At 66.4% G+C, this 24594-nt stretch overlaps 4 protein-coding genes across 4 annotated transcripts in view; 3 read left to right on the top strand and 1 right to left on the bottom strand.

Annotated features, from left to right (window-relative positions):
* Positions 1–5514: 5514 nt before the first annotated feature.
* EMIHUDRAFT_363053 (hypothetical protein) lies at positions 5515–6135 on the bottom strand (the record flags this gene model as incomplete). The annotated part of the gene is made up of 1 exon (XM_005787664.1): positions 5515–6135. A coding segment is annotated over one exon (621 nt), but the record flags the coding sequence as incomplete, so codon positions are not given.
* Positions 6136–16051: 9916 nt separating this feature from the next.
* EMIHUDRAFT_53760 (hypothetical protein) lies at positions 16052–16771 on the top strand (the record flags this gene model as incomplete). The annotated part of the gene is made up of 1 exon (XM_005787663.1): positions 16052–16771. A coding segment is annotated over one exon (720 nt), but the record flags the coding sequence as incomplete, so codon positions are not given.
* A 135-nt stretch (positions 16772–16906) lies between these two features.
* On the top strand, positions 16907–17311 carry EMIHUDRAFT_313672 (hypothetical protein; the record flags this gene model as incomplete). The annotated part of the gene is made up of 1 exon (XM_005787662.1): positions 16907–17311. One exon carries the CDS (start codon positions 16907–16909, stop codon positions 17309–17311), a length of 405 nt encoding a protein of 134 aa, XP_005787719.1.
* Positions 17312–20659: 3348 nt separating this feature from the next.
* The window catches only part of EMIHUDRAFT_455355 (hypothetical protein), a gene marked incomplete at its 3' end in the record, with an annotated part of 5526 nt that continues 1591 nt past the window's right edge, over positions 20660–24594 (top strand). The window contains exons 1-4 of the mRNA XM_005787661.1: positions 20660–20933; positions 21033–21202; positions 22548–22672; positions 22748–22848. Coding sequence (XP_005787718.1) covers positions 20670–20933; positions 21033–21202; positions 22548–22672; positions 22748–22848 — 660 coding nt within the window. The 5' untranslated portion in view covers positions 20660–20669. The remainder of the gene's footprint in view (positions 20934–21032; positions 21203–22547; positions 22673–22747; positions 22849–24594) is intronic.

Below are 24594 nucleotides of genomic sequence, written 5' to 3'. Positions count from 1 at the left end.
TCTCCCACCTCTCCCATCTCTCCCCACCTCTCCCCACCTCTCCCCGTCTCTCCCCATCTCTCCCCACCTCTCCCCGTATCTCTCCCCACCTCTCCCCACCTCTCCCCACGCTCTCCCCACCTCTCCCCACCTCTCCCCATCTCTCCCCACCTCTCCCCGTATCTCTCCCACATCTCTCGCCCATCTCTCGCACATCTCTCCCCCCACCTCTCTCGGCGTGCCTCGCCCGCAGGAGCACGGCGGTGCGCCAGGGGCGGCCGCCCGCGCACTTGCACACGAGACGCTGCGCTACTTCAACGGCGTGCAGGTGGCCACTCCGGCGCCGCGCTCACACCTCCCCCACACCTCCCCCACACCTCCCCCACACCTCCCCCACACCTCCCCCACACCTCCCCCACACCTCCCCCACACCTCCCCCACATCTCCCCCACACCTCCCCCACACCTCCCCCTCTCTCCCCGCAGTTCGTCTTCGGTGCGGCCACCGTCGACATCCCCGCGTCGGCCTTCGCCTCCGAGGGAGCGCGAGCGGCGGCGGCGGACGGCGGCGGCGGCGGCGATCGCGTCGCCATCCCAAGGGGCGACTTCCTGGCGGCGTTCCTGTACGCCACGTGCCGCGGCAGCCGGCACGAGAGGCCCGACGTGTTCTGGCCGGGCCGCTGGGAGGTCGCCCACCTCACACACCCGCTCACCCACGCGCACCGGGCCTTGCACATTGACTGCCGTGCGGGGCTCCTGTCGTCCAGACGCGGAGTCGCGAGGGCTGCCCTGGCCCCTTGCCCCGCCACCTTGGTGTGTGTGGAGAGGTGTACCCTGCCTTACCTTCCCTCGCCTCAGGCCGCCACCGTGTCCGGAGGGGATGGCTCGCTGGAGGGCTTCACGCCCTTCGGGGCGGGCGACTGGGTCGAGAACCACCGCTGCGGGGGCGAGCGGGTGGCCAAGGAGGTGATGCCTCTCGTGGCGCTCGAGCTGGCCTCGGCGTGGAGCTGGCGCACCTCTCCCCACCTCTCCCCACATCTCCCCACATCTCCCCACATCTCCCCACTCCTCCCCACTCCTCCCCACTTCTCCACACTTCTCCATCTCCCCCCCCCACACACACACATCTCCCCCACATCTCCCCACATCTCCCCACATCTCGCCACTTCTCCCCACTCCTCCCCACACCTCCCCACTTCTCCCCACTCCTCCCCACACCTCCCCACCTCTCCCCACTCCTCCCCACACCTCCCCACTTCTCCCCACTCCTCCCCACACCTCCCCACCTCTCCCCACTCCTCCCCACTCCTCCCCACCTCTCCGCACCTCCAGGCAGCTCGCGCGGCCCGCGGAGAGGCCCGTGTGCTGGCCGCTCTTCTCAAGGCGAGCATCCGTGTGTGCCCCTGGAGCACCCCCACACACATGCACATGACATGCACAACATGCACATGCACATGCACATGTCCACACCGGTCGACGCTGCGTGTGTAGGTGGGAGTCGGGCATGCCCTTGGTAGCTCATGCCCCGCCCGCGTCGACGGACGACACCGCCCCTCCGATCACGTCTTGCCCACGATGCGGCGTTTGGGGGGCGCGTGCGCTGGCGCTCTTTCTGCTGCTGCTGGTGCCCGCGCTGGTCGGAGCCAACGGCCTCCTCCTCCTCGCCGCCGGCGCGCTTCGGCTGCCTCTGGTGCTCCTTGGCATGTCCACGACGAGGCCGTGGCGTGTGCCGCAGGCGCGCTGCAGCTGCTGCTGCCTCTGGTGCTCGCGATCCTCGTGCTCACAAGCGCGATGGGGCTGTCGCACAACGACCTGTTCGAGAAGATCCTCCTGCTCGAGTGGCGGGCGCAACCTCCTAGACCACCTCCTGGACACCTCCTGGACACCTCCTAGACACCTCCTGGACACCTCCTAGACACCTCCTGGACACCTCCTAGACACCTCCTAGACACCTCCTGGACACCTCCTAGACACCTCCTGGACACCTCCTAGACACCTCCTGGACACCTCCTAGACACCTCCTAGACACCTCCTGGACACCTCCTGGACACCTCCTGGACACCTCCTAGACACCTCCTAGACACCTCATGGACACCTCCTGGACACCTCCTGGACACCTCCTGGACACCTCCTGGACACCTCCTGGACACCTCCTAGACGCCTCCTGGACACCTCCTAGACACCTCCTAGACACCTCCTAGACACCTCCTAGACACCTCCTAGACACCTCCTAGACCACCTCGTAAACACCTCCTGGACACCTCCTGGACACCTCCTAGACACCTCCTAGACACCTCCTAGACACCTCCTAGACACCTCCTAGACACCTCCTGGACACCTCCTGGACACCTCCTGGACACCTCCTAGACACCTCCTAGACCACCTCCTAGACACCTCCTAGACACCTCCTAGACACCTCCTAGACCACCTCCTGGACACCTCCTAGACACCTCCTGGACCTCCTAGACACCTCCTAGACACCTCCTCGACACCTCCTAGACACCTCCTAGACACCTCCTAGACATCTCTCTGACCTCGAGCTGGTCGTCGAATCGCAGGCGCTGCACGCCGCCCGCCGCCGGCCCACCGCGCAGAGCATGCAGGCCGCGAAGCTGCGGCGGCGGCGCGGCTTGCTCCGCCGGCCGATGCACTCCTGGCGAGGGGCCTATCTCTCCCCACCTCTCCCCACCTCTCCCCACCTCTCCCCACCCCTCCCCATTCCTCGCCATCCCTCCCCACACCTCCCCATCCCTCCCCATTCCTCGCCACCCCTCCCCACACCTCCCCGCACCTCCCCGCACCTCCCCACACCTCCCCACACCTCCCCATTCCTCTTCATCCCTCCCCACCCCTCCCCACCCCTCCCCACCCCTCTTCACCCCTCCCCACCCCTCCCAACAGGCGAGGGGCCCCCCGCGTGCGCGTGCCGCCCATCGACGAGGACGAGTTCCCCGAGCCGCTGCTCGCTCTGCGGGCGACGCAGCTGAGTAACGCCTACCTGCACCTCTTGCCGATCACGGACGACTTCTCGCCCTTTGCGCCCGGCGAGGACCCCGAGGCGCACCTTCCTTTCCTGGAACCTTGCCTGGACCTTTCCAAGAACCTTCCTGTAGGCGAGGACCCCGAGGCGTACGTCCTTCCTAGACACTTCCTAGACACTTCCTAGACACTTCCTAGGCGAGGACCCCGAGGCGTACGTCGCGACGCACGTCGGCGACGTCTACCCGCCGCACTCGCCGCCGCACGCGCCGGAGTGGGGCGACAAGCTCTCGGACGAGGCGCTCACGCGCTTCTGCCGGCACGGCATGGGCGCGCACAGGGTGGAGGCGCTCGAGGAGGGCGGGCGGCGCGTGTTCGCTGTCCGGACGAACGCGCTCGCCGCGCTGCCGGTGCGGCCGGGCTACGCCAGCTACGGCGCGGAGACACTTCCTAGACACTTCCTAGACACTTCCTAGACACTTCCTAGACGTGCGCCGATGATGCGGCGCTGCTCAACGCATGACGTCAACGCCGAGTCGTCGACCAGTATAGGCGCAGACGCGTACTTTGACGAATCCTGGCGCGTGCTACGCATCGAGCGGTGCGAGCCCGCCGGCAGCGCCGCGGGACGCGTCGGGCCGAGCGGCGCCGCGCGCGGCTTCGAGGCGCGCCAGCTGACGACGCGCACCTTCTACCCGGACGGCGACCCCGCGGCGTGGGAGTACGCGAAGTTCTGCGTGCGCTCCTCCGTCTTCACGCTCGTGACGGCGCCGCGACGTAGCCTAGCCGAGACCCAGCCGAGGCCCGCCCAGGTAGCGCCGACGGGTGACCGAGATGTGGTGCGATATGCACTGCGCCATCATCGAAGACCTGATGGCGGCCGACCTCCTCCTTGAGCTGGCTCGTGCGGCTCCTCGCGGCGGTCCCGCGGATCTGCCGGTAGACTGGCGTCCTTGCACCGTCCACTGCGGTAGACTGCGGTCGACTCGTCTACCACAGTTGCCCGCCGGTCCACCCAGTCTACCCCGTCTGCCCTCGATGTAGGAGGGAGGGAGGGGGGGGGGGGGGGAAACACACCGACGAGGGGGGGTCTCCTGCACCGCGTGGACATTGAGCAGGTTGTCGACCACCTCTTCGAGCTCCACCTCGACCTCTCGACGGCCGCGGCCGTGGCTCTTCGCGAGACGCTGTCCGCCTCGCACCCGCTTCGGCGGCTCCTCACGCCCTTCCTGCACCAGACCATCACCGTCAACGACCGTGCGCACGACCTCCTCGTCGCCGAGCGCTCGATGGTGTCACGCACTCTCGCCTTCACCGGCGAGGGCCTCCAGCTCGCGTGGGACGCAGCGCCGTCCCTCGTGTGCGCCGCGGCGATGCAGCCAGGCGGCGCCGCGGCCGAGCTCTCCGGCGCGTCGCCCTTCGAGCGGCTCATGCACATCGTCGACCGCGAGCGCTACCTCGAGGCGCGACGCGCCGGCGGCGTCGACACGCCGTACGAGCGGCAGGCGCGTCCGACAGCCTTTTCCTAGACACTTCCGAGACACTTCCGAGACACTTCCGAGGCACGAGCGGCAGGCTTTCCGACAGCGTTTCCGCCTGAGCCGTCCCTGCCTCTGCTGTCACCGATGCTCCCGGCCCGCCTCTACCCCCCCCCCTCCCCCCACCCCAAACAGGCGGGGCGGCTGTACCGCGTCTTCAAGGGGTACGTTGAGGCCTCGCTCCGGGCCGTGTACCCGACCGCCGCAAGCCTCGCCGCCGACGCGGAGATGACCGGCTTTGCGGAGGGGCTGCTGCGCTCGCTCTCCACCACGGCGCCGCTCGTCGCTCAGCCGGGGGCGGGCAGCGCGGGCGGGACGCACGAGGTGGTCGCCGTGCGCGGCCTGCCGCCTCCGCAGCTGGCGGAGCTCTGCACCTGCCTCATCGCGACGGTGTGTGACCGTGTGACCGCGGGGCACGAGCAGGCGGGCCACCTCGCCGTGTACGCGAAGGACGTCCGCTTCTGTGCGTGGCGCTGGCCGGTGGGCGAGGCGCGCGGCAACAAGCAGTCGGCCATCACACAGGCCATCCTCACCTCCTTCACCTTCATGCCGATGCCAAAGCTGCTCGCCGCGCCCGGCTCCGAAGATGACTGGTCGCACCTGTTTGGCGGTGTGGCGGGGGAGGAGGGGCTGCGCGCGAGCTATGCCGACTTCCAGCGCGAGCTGAGGGCCCTCGCGGACGACTTTGACGCGTACAACGCGGCCGCGCCGACGAGGCCGTTCCCAGACGGCTGGGGGCTCTGGACCAACCACCCGGCCCTGCTCGAGGTGTCTGTGAACTTGTGACTTGTGCGACAAGCTGGAGCATTTGTTTTTTCTTGTTGCCAACGTGTCTCTGTTCGCGTGTACATCGACGATCGCGTGGAAAATCCGAGGACAAGGGAGGATACAAGAGAGTCGATACACCGCAGAGCATCGTGCGGCACACTCACGCACCGAAGCACTGGCCGCGATCAGGGCTCTTTATGTCGCCTCGCGCGCCGCCACCTGCGGCAACACGGGCGCACGCCATGCCTCAGCTACTGCGTCTCGCGCGCGATGGCGAAGCCCAAGACGCAGTGGCCAAAGTCGAGCGCCGCGATGCCGTTCGTGGCTCCAGCCGAGTCGAGGTGGTACCGCTCGTGGATCTCGTAGATCGAGCGGACGAGGAGCGCCGCCCGCGCGCGGGCCGCCGCGGGGAAGAGCGAGTGGCTTGCCGGCGACCACGGCGCCGCCGCCCGCCGGATCAGCGCCGCCGCCTCGCCCGCGCCGCCCGCGGCGCGCTGCAGCGGCGTCGGCTCGCCCTCGTGCAAGCTTGCGCCGCCGCGCAGGAGGGAGGTGGCGCGGGTGGCGGTGAGGGTCTCAAGGTGCGCGAGCGGCGTCCAGCCGCGGCTGGCGACCAGCCAGGCGGCGAGGTCGGCGTGGCCATCTTCGGTTGCGGCCTCCTCGGGCGTGCCGAAGGGCGTAGCGGCGCGGGAGGCGCCGTAGGAGGAGAGGAGCTTGGCGACCTCGAGGTGGCCCTTGAAGCATGCTATGAGCAGCGGCGTGGAGCCGTCGTTGCGGGCTTGGTCGATCGCCGCGCCCGCCTCGAGAAGAAGCTTGGCGACCTCGAGATGGCCAAAGCGGCACGCGATGTACAGCGGCGTGGCGCCGCCATTCAGGGCTTGGCTTACCGCTGCGCCCGCCTCGAGAAGAAGCTTGGCGACCTCGAGATGGCCAAAGCGGCACGCGATGTACAGCGGCGTGGCGCCGCCATTCAGGGCTTGGCTTACCGCTGCGCCCGCCTCGAGAAGAAGCCGAACGCACTCGAGGTGGCCGTGCTGGCACGCGATGTACAGCGGCGTGGTACCTTCCTCATCGGCCTGGTTGATGTTAGCGCCAGCGTCGCGCAGCAGCTGGGCGCACTCGAGCTGGCCCTCCTGGCACGCAACGTACAGCGGCGTGAAGCCATCACCGTCGGCTTGGTTCACCGCTGCGCCAGCCTCAAGAAGCAGCCGGGCGCACTGGACGTGGCCTTCCTGGCACGCGGCGAACAGCGGCGTGGCGCCTTGCCCCTCGGCTTGGTTGACCGCCGCGCCAGCCTCGAGGAGCAGCCGGACGCACTCAAGCTGGCCCTCCTGGCACGCGATGTACAGCGCTGAAGCGCCGCCGCCGCCAGTCGTCACCCCGACGCTCGCGCCGCCCTCGAGCAGCAGCCGCGCCGCCTCGGCCTGCCCGTGACGAGCGGCCCAGGTGAGCAGCGTGTCCTGCTTGTCGGTGTCGTGCCGCTCGTCGAGCTGGGCCGCGAGCGACGTGCCGCGCGTCCGCCGCCCGGAGAGGAGGGCGCGCAGCGAGGCCAGGTCGCCCCGAGCCAGGTCGGCGAGCTGGGTTGGGCCGATGGCGCCTCTCATGTGTGCAAGTGCGCCCTCATGTTCGAAAGAATTCTCCGAAAACGAAAGAAGAATTCTTAACCACAAGCCTCTCACAGCACACGAAAGAAGAATAGTCTGGTCTCCTCCTTCTCCTCCTTCTCCTTATTATTATTAACAACGAAGGCGCTCTCAAAAAAGAAGAAAAAGACGCCGCATCATATTAACGATTTTCATGAGTGTAGTCTGGACTTCCCGGAAACTTCCCACTTTCATCAAATTTCATCAAAAGTTCCACACACCAGAAGACTTGATCCGGACCTCATCCAAATCTCGACCCGACCTCGGAGCTCGACCCGACCTCGACTCCCACCTCGACCCCATCTCGGCTCGATCTCGACCTCCCCCTGCGTGTAACGCGCGACCGGTCCCCTCCCGCCCCCTCTCGCACCCGTACGGTCCTCACCGACCTTGGAGCACTTGGAGTGCGGTCAGTAAACGACCGCTCAGTCGCGCGTGCCGACCTCGCCTGTCGCCTTCGCGCCGAAGCCCGAAGCGCCCTCCGCCCCCTCAAACGGCCTCCGAGGCCTTCGCGCCCTCCGAGGTCGCAACGACCGATCTCGCTCCTAACGCACGACCGACCGGCATGCTTGCCGACATTACCGCATCTTCCCGACCTCGGGAAGCCAACCGGTCATGATCCTACTGTCTGAATACGTTTTCCACGTATTCCAAATGACCTCCCAGAGGCCTGTATTCTGCCGTATTCCACCCGTATTCCACGTATTCCATGGAATACGGTATACGCCGTATTCCAAGCTCCAAAAATGTATACAATTTTCTTCGCTCCGCGAATTCACACAGTAGGGTCATGATCAACTCGTTCACAGAGTCATACTTCACACCCCGCTCCACCGTATCCTAAGGACTTACTCTGGCACCATTTTACGCGGGGCGTACCAGTGTTCTAGTTCTCTCAATATTTTATTCTAAGAAATAGGATACTCAGATTTCCTGTTTTCTTAACACCGAGAGAGTTCTTTTGTTTAAATTCTTAACACCGCGCCATGACTGTACTGCACTCTTTATATACATATGTACTGTACTCTAGCCGAAGGACTCTCAACAACCGTGACGACTCTCGACTTCTGGTCACAGACGACTTCGAACAGAGTGCATCCAGGCCCCAAATTACGTGTGAGTGTTAGAGTTGTTCGATTTTTAGCAATATTTGTTGTTTTGAGTTGTTTGAATGAGTGAGGCCTCTTGGAGCACTTGGAGTGCAGTCGGTAGCCTCACATCCATGAATGGGGACCTTGGCAAATACTTCTTCTGTACGAGACGCTACCCAACGCGGCCAAAGGATATCCACCTCGAGAACCTCGAGATTCCCCCGCGGTCCCTCCTGCTTGTCTTTTTTGTACGAGACGCCGTGGCGGACACACAGGTGGGCTGGCCCCTGCACTTGTGCCTGCCTGCGCCGCGCGCGCTCTCGCCCTGTCGCGCTCGCGCCTCGCCCTCACGCTGCAGCGCGTCGCTTGCGGGCCACCTATCTCACTCGCCCGCTCCGTCCGCCAGACCCCGACCATGAAGCTGTTTTACGGAATGGTCGTCCTGCACATCCTCATGGAGGGCATCGGCGGCATAGTCGCCTGCGCGCGCCCCGGAGTCTTCGAGGGCGTCCCCCTGCATTCAGATGTCGCTCGCAACCACCCGCATAACATGCGATGCGTCGGCATCCTGCTGCTGCTCGTCGCGTTAGTCGGAGCCGTCCTTGTCGCTGACCCGCATGCATCGAACGCGAAGCTGCTCCTCGCCTTCTGTTCGTGCTTTCATTTGTCCTCCATCTGGATGCTGGCCGCCGCGCCGTCGGGGGCGGACTTGGGAGGGGCTAGCATCCATGGCTCGGTCGGCCTCACTTTTGCCTACCTCGCTGCCACGCACCAGCCCGCCGCCGCGGCCGTGGCGGGGAGCAAGGACAAATGAAACTTGGGGTGCAAGGTGGCCCAGAGCTGTGGTCGTGGTGGGTAGCAAGAGAAAATGACTTGAGACAATTACCGCGCCGCGGGCATGATCTCACTAGCTGCTAGGGTGCTATGCGGGAACGAGTGGCCAAATTCTCGCCAATATGTGCTGACGTACGGGTGAAGGACCGTGAGTTGAGGAAATCCGGGGACGCGACCCACACTCGCCACAGACGGTCCCGCGCCTCGCCGCCAAGACGGCTACACGACCGCGGCTCGTGTGCGTGTAGCCGTCTTTGTCCGGAGTGAAAAGTCCAACGCACTCGTCGCACGTCCTCGTCGGTGACGGTGTCCCCTCCCGTGTCCCGCCGGATTTCGCCGCGCTCGGCGAACCTCGACAGCGCCTTCGGTGGCATGCAGCTCTTTGCGCCTGAAGCCTGGAGAGCAGCTCCTCTGCTGCTCGCATGCTCTGCACAGATGGCACAGCCTACTGTGCGGCTGCCACAGCTGTGACAGCGATGGGCTCGCCCTCACTGCACACTGGCCCTCAGACTGCTCAGTCACTTGTGCTGCGGCTTGTGTGAGCGACAGTGCTCGGCGACTGCCGGCACACTGTGAGACCATGGGTGTGAGGTTAAACCACGCTACCAGCGCTTGGTCACATCGGCCCCGAGGTCAGATCCTTCTACTCTGTTGATGACAATACTTGTCTACTGGCTGGAGCCGACCGCGAGCAGGGGAGGGCCCGGCGCACAACCCCTGGTCAACTGAGGGTCCTTCCCCTTTATAATCTAACAAAAAACATTCCCACATCGGAGGAATCATTGACAGCGCCCCGGCCCGCGGCCCGGCACCTCGACAGGGGGCCGGGGAATGGGCGCGGCCGCCTTGTGCGGTGGGGCGGGCGGGCGCTCCGGCGCGGCTGCTCGCTCGGCTCTCAGTTGCTCACGCGCACGCTGCTTTTGGACTGCTTCGCGGCCGAAGTTAAGAATTGAATCGTGGCAGCCGCCGCTCGCCACAGATTCGAAGATTTCGCTCATCGTGGCCCTCAGCTCTGGAGTGTTGAAGTCGTCGTCAAGGCCGAATGCCGCCATGCCAGCCTTGAGCACTGCGATGCGCTCCTCCGAGCTCATGTCTTTCTCCTCCGAGGAGCTTGTTCAGCAGAGAGCTTGCTTCAACTGGCAAACTTCTAGCTGGCACGCGCGCCCCGTCGAGCTTACGGCGGGCGCGCTGCGGTCGCACGCCTACCCCCAAGTCATATGCCACGGCGTGCGATCTCTGGCTGTGTCTTGTGAGCTCGTTTGTGTCTGTGTGTCGCTCGAGCTTGTCGTCATCACATCTGTCTCGCGTCCACCCTACCGCGCTGGTGTCCAGTCCGCGCGACTGTTCTTCACACGCCGGCCTCTTTGACGACCCGTAAGGGGCCGTCGCCTGCCTGCTGTGCCATTTGTAGCGCCAGTCCGAGCCAGTCTGCTGTGAGAGGGCTTATATCAGGCGTCTTCTTCGCTGTTTATTCACAGCACGCCCCTAGGAAACCTAGACGCCCAGGTTCCCTGGGGTCGCCTCGTGAATAAACGAGTAAAAGAGCGGTGGGCTTATATCTTATGTAGAATTCTTCACACTTCAGGGAGCAGGATTGCGATCTACGTTTGTTTGATTTTGAGGCTTTCGGAGGCTTTGGAAAGGAGGTTCGCAGCACCCTGAGGGAGGCGGCGAACCAGCTGAGCAACAAACTTTCGCACGCTCAGCACCTCGATGAGGTCACATGGACCACCAAGAACTGGCACGGGCTGCAGATGCAGCGCTTGTCTGTCGTCCTCCCCACCGCCGTGGCGTGGCAGACGGTGAACGAGCTAGCGTGCGGGGAGAGCGGCATTGTGCATGGTGCGGAGTGCATTGCCGTTCTTAACGGAGTCGCTTAGGCGGCTCCGGTGGTGAGCCGGTGTGAGTGTGTGCCAGTCCGCGCCAGTCCGCGCCCTTGTCGTGCCAGTGTGCTTGATTGATTGATGGGAAGGCGAAACACAGTCCGACCAACGACTGGGACACCAACGCGGTATGGGTGGACGCTAGACGGGCGATGACGGTCACACAGGAGCGACACACAGAACCACAAGACAGGACACTCAGCCAAACTGACTGCCACACATCCTGAGCGAAGTTCCCTAGTCACCCGCGGCCGGACTCCATCCGGCACGCGTCGCTGGGCGCTCAGAGCCGCGTCCCCTGCTCGCCACCCCGACGCCCAAAGCGCCCGAGCGAACGACAGGCGGCACGCGAAGACTGATTGCAATCCCGCCGACCGCCAGGCCGCGGGATGATGCGTGCGTGGTCATGTAGTGGGTCTCGGAAGCTCCCCTCTCGGGCTAGGAGCCAGCCCCTCTCCCTTGCCCTTTGAACACCGCGTCCGAGTCGAGGCGTGTGCTTGCCGGTCGACGGCCGCGCGCGGTTGGCATTGTGACGAAGGTTGCGCGCGGCCGCGGCGCGCCCGCCATGGTTCGGCGCGGCGCGCCTACCAGCGGCAGTTGTCGAGGCACGGGAACGCTTACCCGGGGTCATCCTCTGAGCCTGGTCGTCGGCGCCGCGATGCCACGGCGGCGCATTCGACGTCGTCGGCGCGCTGCCCCGCGGTGAGCCCCGCCGCTCGTAGCGACGGCCGCAGGTTGGCCCGGTGCAGCGCGCCCTGGCCGCAGACTGAAGAACGGCCACGAGGGGTGTGTGATGTGCGGTGCGGGGTGTGAGGGGGCAACGTCTTTGTGTGTGCGCGCGCGCGCCGCTGCTGGGAAAGAGCGGGGCCCTCGGGGTACGCCTCGCCCGGCCCCCTCCGAGGGGGTCGTGATCTGTCGGGGATTAAACTGAGGGATAGGGGCGGGGATCCTCCCTCTTCCCGCCGTCGATGCCGGGGCTCAACCAATCCGGAGAGGTCATTACCATTCCTCCATACATCCTCCCAGCTTCATCGGCGGGCGCCTGGGAGTGTGTCGTCAAGAGTGTGCTGTGAGAGAGGCTTAGAGAGAGAATTCTTGATACGAAACCACGACGACACACACCAGTCGACTCGCATCGGTTGCCTCCATGAACGGCGGAGCTATTCTCGCGCCCACACCACACCTGGCTCCAACGTGGACACGCCCATAGCTGGGGACACTACTAGGTCACGCATGGCATCACAGAAGTTTTATCTCTGGGCCCCGAAAGGCATCTCTAGCAGTGTCGTTACACATGCCCCCTCCCCTCCTGGGCGCATGCGCCTCACGTCTCGCCAGAGCATAAGCCCTTGGCGTGTGGCGAGACGAGTTTTTCGCCACATGCAGCGAGCAGCAAGCCGCCCGCCGCAAACAGCCGGAGGCCTCGCCGCGGCACTGGCTGCGCCGCGGTCCCGCACCCGTCGACGCAGCTCCCCCCGCGGAAGACCGCGGCAGTAGGTGTCTCTCTCTCTCTCTCTCTCTGAGAGAGGCTTGTATCCAAAGAATATCTTCACACTTCTATCGGCGCGCCAGCAGGCCGAAATGCCTGAGTCGATGTGTGGCACGTCGCCTACCGACGCGCCGCTGCTTGGGCAGCGCGTCGAGCTTGGCGGGCTCTCTTCCCGTCCCGAGCTAAACGGGAAGCGGGGCGTGGCGCGGAGCTTTGAGGGCGACCGGTACGTGGTGGCGCTCGAGGGAAGCGGCGAGAGCGTGCGGGTGCGGCCGGAGAGGTTGCGACCAGTGGCGGCGGCGGAGCAGGCGTCGAGCGGTGTCGTGGCAGCCCCCGATGCGGTCGTGGCAGCGTCTGAGCGAGGCGACGAGGAGGCGGTGCTGGCGTGGCTTGACAGTGGCGGGCGGGTCGACGCGACGTACGAGAGAGGCGGCGTGAGCGGCATGACGCTGCTGAGGAGCGCCGCCCTCCACGGCCACGAGCGGGTGATCGAGCTGCTGCTGCAGCGCGGCGCCGAGATCAACCTGCAGAGCAGCAATGGCGGCACCGCGCTCATGGGCGCCGCCCTCAACGGCCAGGAGCGTGTGGTCGACTTGCTGATTCGGCGTGGCGCGGAGCTCAACCTGCAGAGCCGCTCGGGCTTCACCGCGCTGATGTGCGCCGCCCACCAAGGCCACGAGCGGGTGGTCGATTTGCTGATACGGCACGGCGCGGAGATCAAGTTGCAGGACAGCGACGGCTTCACCGCCCTGATGTGCGCCGCCAGCCTCAACCGCCCCGCTGTCGTGCGGCGCTTGCTGCGGGCGGGCGCAGACACGGCGGCGCGCAGTGCGAACGGCAGGACGGCGCTGCATTGGGCCAAGGAGAAGGGCCACGTCGAGTGCGTCGAGGCCTTCAGGCAGCACGTCAAGGAGGCGGTCGTGGCGGGACGGCCCATTGCGGCGGCAGCCGGCTCTGAAGGCGCAGGCGGCGCTTCCTCCGGCGGCGCTTCCTCGGCTGGATCGAGAGTCGCGAAGACGCTATCTCCAGCGGTGGCGGCGGAGCAGGCGTCGAGCGGTGTCGCGGCAGCCCCCGATGCGGTCGTGGCAGCGGTTGGGCGAGGCGACGAGGAGGCGGTGCTGGCGTGGCTCGAGGGCGGCGGGCGGGCCGACGCGACGTACGAGGGAAGTGGGGCGAGCGGCCTCACGCTACTGATGGGCGCCGCCCGCTACGGCCACGAGCGGCTGGTCGAGCTGCTGCTGCGGCACGGCGCTAAGGTCAACCTGATGGACAGCGACGGCTACACCGCGCTGATGGACGCCGCCCTCTTCAACCACCCCGCCGTCGTGCGGCGCTTGCTGCGGGCGGGCGCAGACACGGCGGCGCGCACCCCGAGCGGCATGACGGCGCTGCAGGTTGCCAAGGAGAAGGGCTACGCCGAGTGCGTCGAGGCCTTCAGGCAGCACGTCAAGGAGTCGGTCGTGGCGGGACGGCCCACGGCGGCGGCAGCCGGCGGCGCGGGCGCAGGCGGCGCTTCCTCCGGCGGCGCTTCCTCCGGCGGCGCTTCCTCGGCTGGATCGAGAGTCGCGAATCCGCTATCTCCAGCGGTGGCGGCGGAGCAGGCGTCGAGCGGTGCCGCGGCAGCCCCCGATGCGGTCGCGGCAGCGGCTGAGCATGGCGAGGAGGAGGCGGTGCTGGCGTGGCTCGACAGCGGCGGGCGGGCCGACGCGACGTACGAGAGAGATGATGTGAGCGGCCTCACGCTGCTGATGGGCGCCGCCCACTATGGCCACGAGTGGGTGGTCGAGTTGCTGCTGCAGCACGGCGCGGAGATCAACCACCAGTGCAGCGATGGCGCCACCGCGCTTATTGATGCCGCCTTCTACGGCCACGAGCGGGTGGTCGACTTGCTGATACGGCGCGGCGCTGAGGTCAACCTGCAAGACAGCGGCGGCTACACCGCACTGATGCTCGCCGCCTACAGCGGCCACGAGCGGGTGGTCGACCTGTTGCTGCAGCACGGCGCTGATGTCAACCTGCAGACGAGCGACGGCAGCACCGCGCTGATGCTCGCCGCCCTCTTCAACCACCCCGCCGTCGTGCGGCGCTTGCTGCGGGCGGGCGCAGACACCGCGGCGCGCACCCCGAGCGGCATGACGGCGCTGCAGTGGGCCAAGGAGAAGGGCCACGCCGAGTGCGTCGAGGCCTTCAGGCAGCACGTCAAGGAGTCGGTCGTGGCGGGACGGCCCACGGCGGCGGCAGCCGGCGGCGCAGGCGCAGGCGGCGCTTCCTCCGGCGGCTCGGCTGGATCCAGAGTCGCGAAGACGCCATCTCCAGCGGTGGCGGCGGAGCAGGCGTCGAGCGGTGCCGCGGCAGTCTCCGAAGCGGTTGTGCAAGCGGTTGAGCGAGGCGAGGAGGAGGCGGTGCTGGCGTGGCTCGACGCCGGCGGGCGGGTCAACGCGACGTACGAAGGAATCGAGGTGAGTGGCCTCACGCTGCTGATGGGCGCCGCCAACCACGGCCACGAGCGGGTGGTCGAGTTGCTGATACGGCGCGGCGCGGAGATCAACCAGCAGAACAGCAACGGCAACACCGCGCTGATGGGCGCCGCCACCAACGGCCACGAGCGGGTGGTCGAGCTGCTGCTGCAGCGCGGCGCCGAGATCAACCTGCAGAGCAGCTCCGGTGGCACCGCGCTGATATTCGCCGCCGGCCAAGGCCACGAGCGGGTGGTCGACTTGCTGATACGGCACGGCGCTGAAGTCAACCTGCAGAACAGCGTCGGCCTCACCGCGCTGATGTGCGCCGCCAGCAGCGGCCACGAGCGTGTGGTCGAATTGCTGATACGGCGCGGCGCAGAGGTGAACCTGCAGAGCAGCGACAGCGGCACCGCGCTGATGTGCGCCGCCCTCCAGGGCCACGAGCGGGTGGTCGACCTGTTGCTGCGGCACGGCGCGGAGATCGACCTGCAGGACAGCGTCGGCTTAACCGCACTGATGTACGCCTCCATGTCCGGCCACTCCGCCGTCGTGCGCCGCTTGCTGCGGGCGGGCGCAGACACGGCGGCGTATGGCAAGACGGCGCTTCAATGGGCCAAGGAGATGGGCCACGCCGAGTGCGTGCGCGCCCTCGAGGAGCACTCGTCGACCGCAGCAGAGGCAGAGCGGGAGACGGCGGTCGCAGAGTCAGCCGAACAGGCCGCGGAGGCCGCACGCGAGGCGGCAGCGGCTGCGGAGGCGGCGGAGGCGCGCGATGCTGCCGAGGCGGCGCTGCGCGAGGCGGTTGAGGCGTGCGGCCGAGGCGACGCCGGTCTCGAGGCGCTCAGGGCGGCGATCAACGCGAACGTCGACGCCGCCAACGGTTCGGAGGCGTTGCGGGCGGCGCGGCAGTTGCGCGATGATATGGCGGAGCGAAGGACCCGTGAGGCGAGGGCGCTGAAGCGGCAGCGGCAGAAGGAGGAGAAGGCGGCGGCGAGGCAGGCGGCGGAGGAGGCGCGGGCGGCGGACGAGGCGCGGGCGGCTGAGGCAGCTGCGGAGGCGCGGGCGGCGGAGGAGGCGGAGGCGGCGTCGCGCGCAAGGGAGGAGGCAGAGGCGAGGGCGAGGGAGGAGGCGGCAAGGGAGAGGGAGGAGGCGAGGATGAGGGCGGAGGCGGAGGCAGCGGCGGCGGCGGAAGCGGCGGCCGAGGCGGCGGAGGCGGCGGCGGAGGCGGCGGCTGTAGAGGCGGCGGTGGCGGCCGTGGCGGCGGCGGAGGCTCAAGAGGCGGCGGCAGCGGAGGCGGTGGCAGCGGCGGCGGCAGCGGCAGCAGCGTCGGCTGCGGCGAGTGTCGCCGCCCTCGCCGCCGCCGCCGCGCCGCCCGCCGCCGTCCCTCTCGACGAGCTCATCGCGGCGACCGACGGCTTTGCCGAGGCGCGAAAGGTGGGCGAGGGAGGTTTTGGGCGGGTCTACCGCTGCGACGCGCTGCCGTCTCTCCCTCGCGTCGCTTACGGGTTCGCCGTCAAGACGGCGCTTGTCGGTGTCGGCGCCCAAGGCCTCGCCGAGCTGCAGAGCGAGGTGCGCACGCTCAGCGCGGCGTGCCACCCGTCCCTCCTCCCTCTCCTGGGCGTCTGCCTAGCACCGGCGAGAGCGTGCCTCGTCTACCCCCTCTGCCGCGGCGGCAGCCTCGAGGACCGCCTCTACCGCACTCCAGCCGCGCTGCAGCGGCTCCGCATGCTCGGCTTCGAGACGCCGCCTCCGCCGCTCTCCTCCGCCGCACGGCTCCGCGTGCTGCGCGACGCCGCGAGCGCGCTGCATTACTTGCACACGCGCTCTCCGATGATCCTGCACCGCGACGTCTCGGCGGGCAACATCCTGCTCGACGAGCGCGGCAACGGCTACCTCGCCGACGTGGGCCTCGCGCGCGCGGCAGAGGCGACGGCCGGCAGCAATGGACTGGTGTCGCACCTGTCGACGCAGCGTATCTTTGGCAAGCCCGGCTACATGGACTCGATCATCATGCACGACAACCAGGCTTCGCAGCTCACTGACGGCTTCGCGCTCGGCATCACGCTGCTCGTCAGCCTGACCGGCCGCGGCGCCGTCGGCTTGCTCAACGCGTGCGATGATGCATTGGAGGAGCCCGACACCGCGAAGGAGGGCATCGCGGCTGCCGATGCGGGCTGGTCGGCGGCGCAGGCCGAGGAGCTGGTGCGGCTCGTGGTCGGGCTGGCATACGAGCGGAAGAAGAAGCGGATGCCGCTCGCAGAGGCGCTGCCGCGGCTGGAGGCGCTGGTCGAGGCGGCGGGGGAGGTGGAGGAGACGGCTGGGGCCGAGGAGCGCCTGTGCGACCTCTGCTACGACGCGCCGCGCTCGGTCCGCTTCGCGTGCGGCCACGCTCTGTACTGCGAAACATGTGCGCCGCGCGTGCTGGAGCGCGACAGCAAGTGCCCGGCCTGCCGCCAGCCGGCGCTGCCCATCGCCGCAATTGGGCGGCTGGTGGCGGCGCAGGCGACGTTTGTCTACCAGCCGCCCTCGCGCACCGTGCCCCAGGCTCAGCCCGTGGGCGCCACGGCGGCGGTCGGTAGGCGAGGGGGGAGAGGGGGGCGTGGACGGGGCGGGCGGGGCGGGCGGGGCGCTGGGCGCGGTGGCTCTGCTTAGTTCTGGAGCACCGGCGCATGATGGGTCAGCGCGAGAGGTGTGCCTCTGATGTGCTATGTGCGTATTTGCACGCATTGGGACGTGGTCGGCTCAGAAGAGCCTAGATGATGCCCATGCCGGGCTGGATGATGCCCGTGCCCGCATCTGAGGACCCACCTGTTTCCCTGCCACGAAATACGCGTCCAACGGAGCGCTCCGTCCTCCGTGTTGCTCCCAGCGGAATCCCCCGCGCTTCCTGCGGCCATGGCCGATACTACTAGTATGAGAGGTCATCTGGCTACCGCGAGCGCGACTCAACTCGCCGACGTCGTCCGATGATTGTGCCTCAAAGTCAGCCTCCGGAGGCTATCGTGGGGTCGAGCCGGCGCGGTAGCCGTGACATGTGGTTCCACCACCCCTCGTAGGCTTTGCCTCTGACCGCCACCGTTTCCAGGCTGCCTAATGGGATGGAAAGGAAGGCTGGGCGAGCTTATAGAAGCGTGCTCGACCTCGTCGTGGCAGCCTGCACGGCAGCGCTGGCAGGCGCGATGAGCGTCGTGCCACCTGACCCGAGACGGGTCGCAGGCGTCGTACCGAGCGTTTCGAGACCGTGTCCTGATGTGATCTGCACGGGTGAGTCACGTCGGCGTCAAAGGAGCGACGTGCGACCTGTCAGAGCTTGATCTCCGATCTCAGCGGCGTCGAGTCGTCTCCGGCGGCGACGATTTGGTACATCTCCAGGACGCGCAGAGGCAGCTGCGATCCCGCCGAGTAGACGGCGGCACACCGCGCCACCTGCTGTGTGCCGCCGTCATGGTCGAATCAAGGTTTTGTAACGCGGGCTGTGCCACAGTTTGCGCCATCCGCCCCCCCCCACCCGAGACACCCGTGTGTTCGAGTTCGCTCTTCCCACAATTCATGGCATATCACCGCACGCGGGCCGCGGGGCATTGCGTGGCACATTGTAAGTTTCGAGAGCTGAGGTGTGTGCAACGGTCAACGGTCAAATTTCTCAATCTCAGAGAAGGCAAGGGAAGGAAACTTGGAAGGAAGAGAAACGGCTGGTGAAGCTCAGTTCACGGCGTAGTACTGCGTAAGCAACCGCGGTCACTCACCAGCCACGGCAAGAGTCACGGTGAATGCTGCCGCATAAAGCAACAGAGTCGCGCTTGGCGCGATGGTCTTGTCGCGGTTCACGACTTGACGTTGCACACGGTCATAGACGCAGGATCTATTTGGCGAGTCTCAAGCAGCGAAAGTAGGCGCGAGAAATTAATGTCGATCCTGAGATCTCAATTTGGCTCCTGTCGTTAGACGTGGAGACGCGAGGGTTGCCCCCCCTTGCCCCACCACCTCGTGTGTGTGGAGAAGTTTACCTTACCTACCTTATCTCAATTTTGGCGCTAGTTTCGTTTTCTGGTACATCACGACGACTTGCTTGGGTCTCATGTAGCTCGACGGCTCTTCGATGGCTCTTTCTGGTTGGATCAGACAGTGCTATCAGTCAACAAAGCAATGCCGAGAGCAGGGCGGCCTTAGCTTAGAGCAGGGCGGCACCTTCGAGCAGGGTCAACTAAGCTACTGCTGCATATCGAGCATGGAAGGCGGCAAACCTGTTCGAGTTGGCCTACGGGAACAAGGGTGCGTGGCCGGCGCGGTCTGTTTCAAAGAAAGCGGCGGCCGCCGAGCCAGATCACGGTCGAGCGCGTCGAACGAACCTGTCCGGAGCGCAGCGGCCGTGACCGTGGCGGTCAGGAGGCATGCACACATACGCGGACCGTCGCGGTACGAGGCAGGCATCGGCGGCGCGACCCTCGACATGCGAAGATGTACTCTCGCCCCGCGAGAGGTCTCTTGGGTCGATGGAACTAGCCCTAGGCCCGTAAACCGGCCCGATGAGAATTTCTATTTTCTTTGTGTTAAGTGCCAGTGCGCGCCAGTCCCGTGCCCAGTGTCTACTCGAGTACGTGGAAATTCTTGTCGCGGAGAATTCTTTAATTTTTTAGCCTCTTACGTCTTAGACGGGAGGTACTAGTACACAGACACAGTCTCGCACACAGTACACAGTTGCTCAACGTACAACGTACGCACCGTCGCCAACGCGGCGCTGGCAATGGTTCAGGCCGCCACCCCATCATCCGTGCCGTCGGTCGCCGCCAGCCAGAAGCTCCTTCGTCTTGCGCGCCGACTTCTTGGGGCCGCCGACGTTGGGCGTGTGAGCCCTGACGCGCTTCGTGCTCGGAAGGCCCGGCTCTCGCTCGGCGGTGACGACCGGCGGCAAGTACTTGTAGACAGCAGATTTCTGCGACCTCTTGGCGCCCCTGTCTGTCTGCACGTTCGACAGGCGCTTCTCCCCGGTGGCGGAGAATTGAGGGCAGTATGTTCGATGGGTGAGAATGATGGTGACGCCTCGCTCCGCGCGCGACACCACACGTTGACCAGGTGCAGTCTCGAGGTTCAGCGCGACGCCCTTCATCGCCGCCTGCCGCTTGACCGCCTCAAAAACCTCAACCGTCGTGCCTTCGTTCTCGGGCAGCGTGAGCATCGCGCTCTCGACCAACTCAACAGTGACACCGCTCTTCACCCGCGGCCCGTCTCTAGTCGACTGCGGCGCATAGCCCGGCAGGAAGCGCTTCCAACATGAAGCGACGCTATCACGAGAGCGCCCAATGCCCCGCGCGACGCTCTCATGCACCTCTCCCGCCTCGATCCTCACTCGCACAGCCTCGATCTCCTCAGGCGTCCACCTCGCACCCGCAGGCCTCTTCAATGGCGAGCGCAGCACGACATACTTCCGCCCGCGAAGCTTCGGCCAGCTCGTCTTTCGGAGCCGCGGCCCTTTGGCCGTGCGGGGCGTACCGCGCCGCCTCTCAAACTCGACCAGATAGACATTATCGGGCCGATTTCGCTGCTGCTTTGGCCGGTAGCGCACCGTGCCCACACGCTTGTGCATCTTGATGACGCGCTTGCGGGTCTGCTGCCACATAACCTCGATCGTGTTGCCGTCGAGCATCGCCACGTCGTCCGGCTCAGCCTCGGCGACGACTGCGGCGGCCGGAGCGCCTGGAGCCATGCCTGCCAGAGAGCCGCCAGGGGTGTCTCATTTCTTAAATTCTTAGGGTTGAAATTCTTTTCTTTCCTCTGGGCGCCACCAAATACAGAGGCCGCACAATTTCTTTTCCGGGGAGAATTCTTTGTGGTGTGCCACATTCTTGCCGGGGGGGCACCCAAAATTCTTTCTTGTTTGCCACACACACACACCCTTTGAGGTCACAGCCCCCCCCCCCGCCCCACGATTTCTTTTCCTTGTTCGTTTCGGTTCTTGTTTTGTACGGAAAAATTCTTTTTTCCGCGCTCCTGGCGGTGGACGGCAGGCAAGATGATGGCAGCTCGCAAGCTTTGGCCGGCTCTGCTGGCAGCAGCAGCGCTCGCTGACGGCGGTGGTCAGTGGAGCGCCGCGCAGATGCCGGCGGCACCGCGCGAGAGCGGTGGCTGGGTGCTCGTCGAGCGAGGGCTGCAGGGCACAGGGGGCGTGCTCAAGGGTGCTGGAGACATCGTCTCCCTAGGAGTCGGCGGCACCTTCCGCCTCGCCGGCTCCTTCGTGCGCTTTCTGGGCTCCGGCATCGAGACGGTCGGCAACGCCGTGGCGGGCGACGCGGCGGCGGTCGGTGACGGCAGGGGCGAGCTGCGCGACGGCGATGCGGGCGGTGCGACGCGGCGGCTCCTGTCTCGGCCGATGAAGGTGGTGTCGGGCGCGGTCAAGTCGGCGGGGGACGGCTTCACGATGCTGGGCGACACGACGGAGCGCATCGCCGGCGAGGCGCTCGGCATCATGCCCGACGCCGTGGACGTAGTGCAGTCGGGGGTGGGAGCGCTGCGGAAGCGAGTGCGCTTCGACGTCAACGAGGACTCGTCCGGGAGCGACTGGCGCTACCTGGCCGCGCTCTCCGCCGAGGCGGGCGGGCGCGCCACGCCGCCACCGCACGAAGGCCCGCACGCCTCCTCGCCGGCTGCCGCTGCCGGCGACGCCTCCGGGGCAGAGGCTGCGCGCTGGGCTGCGGCGGCGGCGGCGGGGCGGGAGCCGGCGGCTGCCGCGGGCGGAGGCGCGATGCCGGAGGGCGGCGGCAGCGTGGAGCGGCTGGTGGGCCCCCGCTCCACGCCACACGCCGCCCTCGCCCTCCTCTGCCTCGCGGCGTGCGCCCGTCTCGCGGCAGCAGGCGCAGCCCCATTCCACTCCTCCTCCCTCCTCTCTCCTCTTCCCACTCCTCCTCCCTCCTCTCTCCTCATCCCACTCCTCCTCCCTCCTCTCTCCTCTTCCCACTCCTCCTCCTCCTCTCTCCTCCTCCCACTCCTCCTCCCTCCTCTCTCCTCTTGCAGTCTCAGCAGCCAGTGAGTCAGTCCCTCACACCCTCACCACCGCCGCCCCGCCGCCCCGCCGCCCCGCCGCGAGACGCGGCAGCGTGGCGGGTGGGGCCGGGCTCACGCCGCCGGTTTGCGCAACCGCAGGCCCGGTCGGCCTCGCGTGCGCTGCTCTCTGCGGCGCCGCGTGCCTCGCGTGCTTGCGCGCCGTCGAGCTGTGAACAGCGTCTCTTCACACCGCCTGCTGTGAGCAGGCGCCGCGTGCCTCGCGTACTTGCGCGCCGTCGAGCTGTGAACAGCGTCTCTTCACACCGCCTGCTGTGAGCAGGCGCCGCGTGCCTCGCGTACTTGCGCGCCGTCGAGCTGTGAACAGCGTCTCTTCACACCGCCTGCTGTGAGCAGGCGCCGCGTGCCTCGCGTACTTGCGCGCCGTCGAGCTGTGAACAGCGTCTCTTCACACCGCCTGCTGTGAGCAGGCGCCGCGTGCCTCGCGTACTTGCGCGCCGTCGAGCTGTGAACAGCGTCTCTTCACACCGCCTGCTGTAAGCAGGCGCCGCGTGCCTCGCGTACTTGCGCGCCGTCGAGCTGTGAACAGCGTCTCTTCACACCGCCTGCTGTGAGCAGGCGCCGCGTGCCTCGCGTACTTGCGCGCCGTCGAGCTGTGAACAGCGTCTCTTCACACCGCCTGCTGTGAGCAGGCGCCGCGTGCCTCGCGTACTTGCGCGCCGTCGAGCTCGCCCACAGGCGAGAGCTCCTCCAGAGTGCAGAGACCTTTCCTGGACCTCTCCTGGACCGCTCCTGGAACCTTCTGGCAGGCGAGAGCTCCTCCAGAGTGCAGAGACATTTCCTGGACCTCTCCTGGACCGCTCCTGGAACCTCTCCTGGAACCTTCTGGCAGGCGAGAGCTCCTCCAGATTGCAGAGACGCGAGCGATGGCGAGCCTGCAGCTGCGGCCCGGCGCGCCGGCCGAGAGCCTCGGCTGGCTGAATGTGCTGCTGGCGGCGGGCTGGACGGCGACGTGGGGTCCGTACCTCCACGAGACGCTTTCCTGGACCCTTCCTGGACCTTTCCTGGACCTTTCCTGGACCTTTCTGGTAGGTCCGTACCTCCACGAGACGCTGACCGCGTCGATCGAGCGCTCGCTCGCGACGCTACCGCTGCCACGCACGCTCTCCTCGATCGCGCTGACGAGCCTGCAGGTTGGCTCCCGCCCGCCCTTCCTCCTCTCGGGCTCCGCCGCCGCCTGCCTCGGCCCGCCGCCGCACGAGCGGCCCGGCGCCGCCGCGGTCGTCGAGCTGGCCGTCGAGCTGTGAACAGCGTCTCTTCACACCGTATGCTGTGAATAGGCGCCGCCGCCGTCGTCGAGCTCGAGCTCGACACGCCGGACGCGCATTGCGAGCTCGAGTACCGCTTCGCCAACCTCTCCGGGACCTCTCCTGGACCTTTCCTGGAACCTCCCTGTAGGCGAGCTCGAGTTCCGCTTCGCCAACCTCTCCGGGACCTCTCCTGGACCTTTCCTGGAACCTCCCTGTAGGCGAGCTCGAGTTCCGCTTCGCCAACCTCTCCTGGACCTCTCCTGGACCTTTCCTGGAACCTCCCTGTAGGCGAGCTCGAGTTCCGCTTCGCCAACCTCTCCTGGACCTTTCCTGGACCTTTCCTGGAACCTCCCTGTAGGCGAGCTCGAGTTCCGCTTCGCCAACCTCTCCGGGACCTCTCCTGGACCTTTCCTGGAACCTCCCTGTAGGCGAGCTCGAGTTCCGCTTCGCCAACCTCTCCGGGACCTCTCCTGGACCTTTCCTGGAACCTCCCTGTAGGCGAGCTCGAGTTCCGCTTCGCCAACCTCTCCTGGACCTCTCCTGGACCTTTCCTGGAACCTCCCTGTAGGCGAGCTCGAGTTCCGCTTCGCCAACCTCTCCGGGACCTCTCCTGGACCTTTCCTGGAACCTCCCTGTAGGCGAGCTCGAGTTCCGCTTCGCCAACCTCTCCGGGACCTCTCCTGGACCTTTCCTGGAACCTCCCTGTAGGCGAGCTCGAGTTCCGCTTCGCCAACCTCTCCGGGACCTCTCCTGGACCTTTCCTGGAACCTCCCTGTAGGCGAGCTCGAGTTCCGCTTCGCCAACCTCTCCTGGACCTCTCCTGGACCTTTCCTGGAACCTCCCTGTAGGCGAGCTCGAGTTCCGCTTCGCCAACCTCTCCGGGACCTCTCCTGGACCTTTCCTGGAACCTCCCTGTAGGCGAGCTCGAGTTCCGCTTCGCCAACCTCTCCGGGACCTCTCCTGGACCTTTCCTGGAACCTCCCTGTAGGCGAGCTCGAGTTCCGCTTCGCCAACCTCTCCTGGACCTCTCCTGGACCTTTCCTGGAACCTCCCTGTAGGCGAGCTCGAGTTCCGCTTCGCCAACCTCTCCGGGACCTCTCCTGGACCTTTCCTGGAACCTCCCTGTAGGCGAGCTCGAGTTCCGCTTCGCCAACCTCTCCGGGACCTCTCCTGGACCTTTCCTGGAACCTCCCTGTAGGCGAGCTCGAGTTCCGCTTCGCCAACCTCTCCTGGACCTCTCCTGGACCTTTCCTGGAACCTCCCTGTAGGCGAGCTCGAGTTCCGCTTCGCCAACCTCTCCTGGACCTCTCCTGGACCTTTCCTGGAACCTCCCTGTAGGCGAGCTCGAGTTCCGCTTCGCCAACCTCTCCTGGACCTCTCCTGGACCTTTCCTGGAACCTCCCTGTAGGCGAGCTCGAGTTCCGCTTCGCCAACCTCTCCTGGACCTTTCCTGGACCTTTCCTGGAACCTCCCTGTAGGCGAGCTCGAGTTCCGCTTCGCCAACCTCTCCTGGACCTTTCCTGGACCTTTCCTGGAACCTCCCTGTAGGCGAGCTCGAGTTCCGCTTCGCCAACCTCTCCTGGACCTCTCCTGGACCTTTCCTGGAACCTCCCTGTAGGCGAGCTCGAG

Source organism: Emiliania huxleyi (assembly GCF_000372725.1).
Source record: "Emiliania huxleyi CCMP1516 chromosome Unknown EMIHUscaffold_140, whole genome shotgun sequence".
Lineage (NCBI taxonomy): Eukaryota > Haptophyta > Isochrysidales > Noelaerhabdaceae > Emiliania > Emiliania huxleyi.
The sequence above is the reverse complement of the archived record's forward strand: the minus strand, read 5'-3'. Positions and strand labels throughout refer to the sequence as shown.